Genomic DNA, 1,966 nt, shown 5'->3' with positions numbered 1-1,966 from the left:
GGCCGGGGCGGCCCCCCAGCCGGTGGCGGATCAGAGGCTTCCTGATGTAGTGCAACTTACGTGAGTCCACCCTGACCACAAGCGCGCGCGCGCGCGCGCACACACACACACACACACACACACACACACACACACACACACACACACACAGGAAGACACAAACATCACATGCTGCGCATTTGGCTGTGAGAATGTGTTAGTGCTTGTGTACTTGAAAGAGGACTTGTGCAGTTCACTCTGCATCTCCCCCTGCCATCGTGCCCGTCCCACCCGCTCCAGCATGCAGTATGAGTCATCCGTCAGTTTGGCGTCAGGGTCGCTCTCGCTGCCGATGAGAGCGAGGAAACGGCGCCCTTGCGATGCCACCGCCACCAGCTTCCTGCCGTACCTTCAGCGTGGAAGACGAGAGGTGACGCTCGTGTCGACAGGCTGACAATATGACGAGGTGGCACCTTTTTAAAGATTCGTCCAGGGCGATTGGCGACGGGGAGCGGAGGCGCGCCGTGACATCTCTCCTTTGGCAGAAGGTGGCACACGAGCCCTGCAAGCCGTCCTTGTTGTCACGGATGATGTGCACCGGGTACACATCCTTGTCTTCAACGTCATTCTCTTCATTAGACTGAAACCTGACACGTACATATTCTTTGAGAGTTCTTGCCACTAGGGCAGACAATCAACCGGTACGTTTACAAAGATATCCACCAGCATTCGTTTTGAGAAGAGGCAAAAGTTATGGCAGCGAAAACTATTTCACCATGACAGGGCGTCTGGCCAGAGTTACTAAACCATCCGACAATTCTCGGCGAGAAAAACATCTCTATTGACATTTCCCTCTTCTCAATGGGGTCATCACGGGACCAGTTTTCAAGACTTAGACGACATCAAGCTGACCAGAGCTGCGGAAGATCCCAGAAGAATGCTTTCGGATGTGCAAGAAGACACGGCAGAGGCGGCTGGGATTTTCGACCTCAGGTGACATTTTTTTCTGACAGACCTCGTATGAGCATTTTAAAGCCTATTACAGCATAGCTCAGTGAACCCACCTGTCGTACAGTACCACATCATCCCTCTCGGCGGGAAGCAGGTAGAACGTCAAGTCACTGTTGGCCACCAGCGATCTCCAGATGAACTCCTTGGTGCTGTCGTCCAGCTTGAGTGGGAACCTGGGCTTCCTATCCCCCAGTCGTATCCACAAAGCGGGAATAGTGATGCCGTCCAGTCCTTCCAAAGCCACTTCATCCTCCACTATGCTTAGCGGGTCCATGGCTAACTACAAAAACGCCGAAGCTAGCACTTAATTGTCGTGTTAGCTAGCTAGCATGGTATCTTACGCAGCAAAAAGAGCATGTGTTCGTACACCTTTTCAAGATGACTGAGGAATAAAAATAAACCTTCAACGCTCGGATGGGAATGGAGTCAAAGAAGGGCTCTTATGTGGAGTTTAGGTGCCGACTGGAGCGTCCATGTATGACAACTTTGAAAACACTAAAACGCGTCTGACAATACTGCCACATGATGGCGTCCAAGCACCGGTCTTTCTTTGGTAGGTTCTTCTTCTGTGGTCATTTTTAAAGCGACACATGGGGCATCACCGCCATCTCGGTGGAGTTGACTAACCACAGTCCACACCATTCCTTTCGGAAACACTTACCGTCATTCGAGAGTTATGAAATAAGTTACATTGAAAATTATTTTGGCCACCCGTTTTGATCTGTTTGTTCAACAGACGTTTACCATAAGAATAACAAAAATATATATACATACATGGCAATTTTCCGCGGATCCGCGGAAATCCGCCGTTTTATTTCTTAATTTGATCATTTTTGTGAATCGTCTAAATCCGTTGAGAAAATTTTAGGGGCGGTCAGGTACCTTATCGTCGAGTTTTCACGAGCTCTCCCGAACAGTCTCTCCGTTTTCCGTTTGTAAACAGCCCTGCGATTGGACGTGTATGAAAGCTTCAACT

General features: G+C 49.9%; 1 protein-coding gene across 1 annotated transcript in view; it reads right to left on the bottom strand.

Annotated features, from left to right (window-relative positions):
- Positions 1-1,699, bottom strand: part of gtf3c1 (general transcription factor IIIC subunit 1) — a 19,255-nt gene extending 17,556 nt beyond the window's left edge. Inside the window, exons 1-3 of the mRNA XM_019862151.1 lie at positions 1,044-1,699; positions 453-626; positions 212-388 (exon numbers count right to left, since the gene is read on the bottom strand). Of these exons, the coding sequence (XP_019717710.1) occupies positions 212-388; positions 453-626; positions 1,044-1,264 (572 nt within the window). The 5' untranslated portion in view covers positions 1,265-1,699. The remainder of the gene's footprint in view (positions 1-211; positions 389-452; positions 627-1,043) is intronic.
- Positions 1,700-1,966: the final 267 nt, after the last annotated feature.

This window comes from Hippocampus comes, unplaced genomic scaffold, assembly GCF_001891065.2.
Source record: "Hippocampus comes isolate QL1 unplaced genomic scaffold, H_comes_QL1_v1.1 scaffold7, whole genome shotgun sequence".
In the NCBI taxonomy this organism is placed as follows: domain Eukaryota; kingdom Metazoa; phylum Chordata; class Actinopteri; order Syngnathiformes; family Syngnathidae; genus Hippocampus; species Hippocampus comes.
The sequence above is the reverse complement of the archived record's forward strand: the minus strand, read 5'-3'. Positions and strand labels throughout refer to the sequence as shown.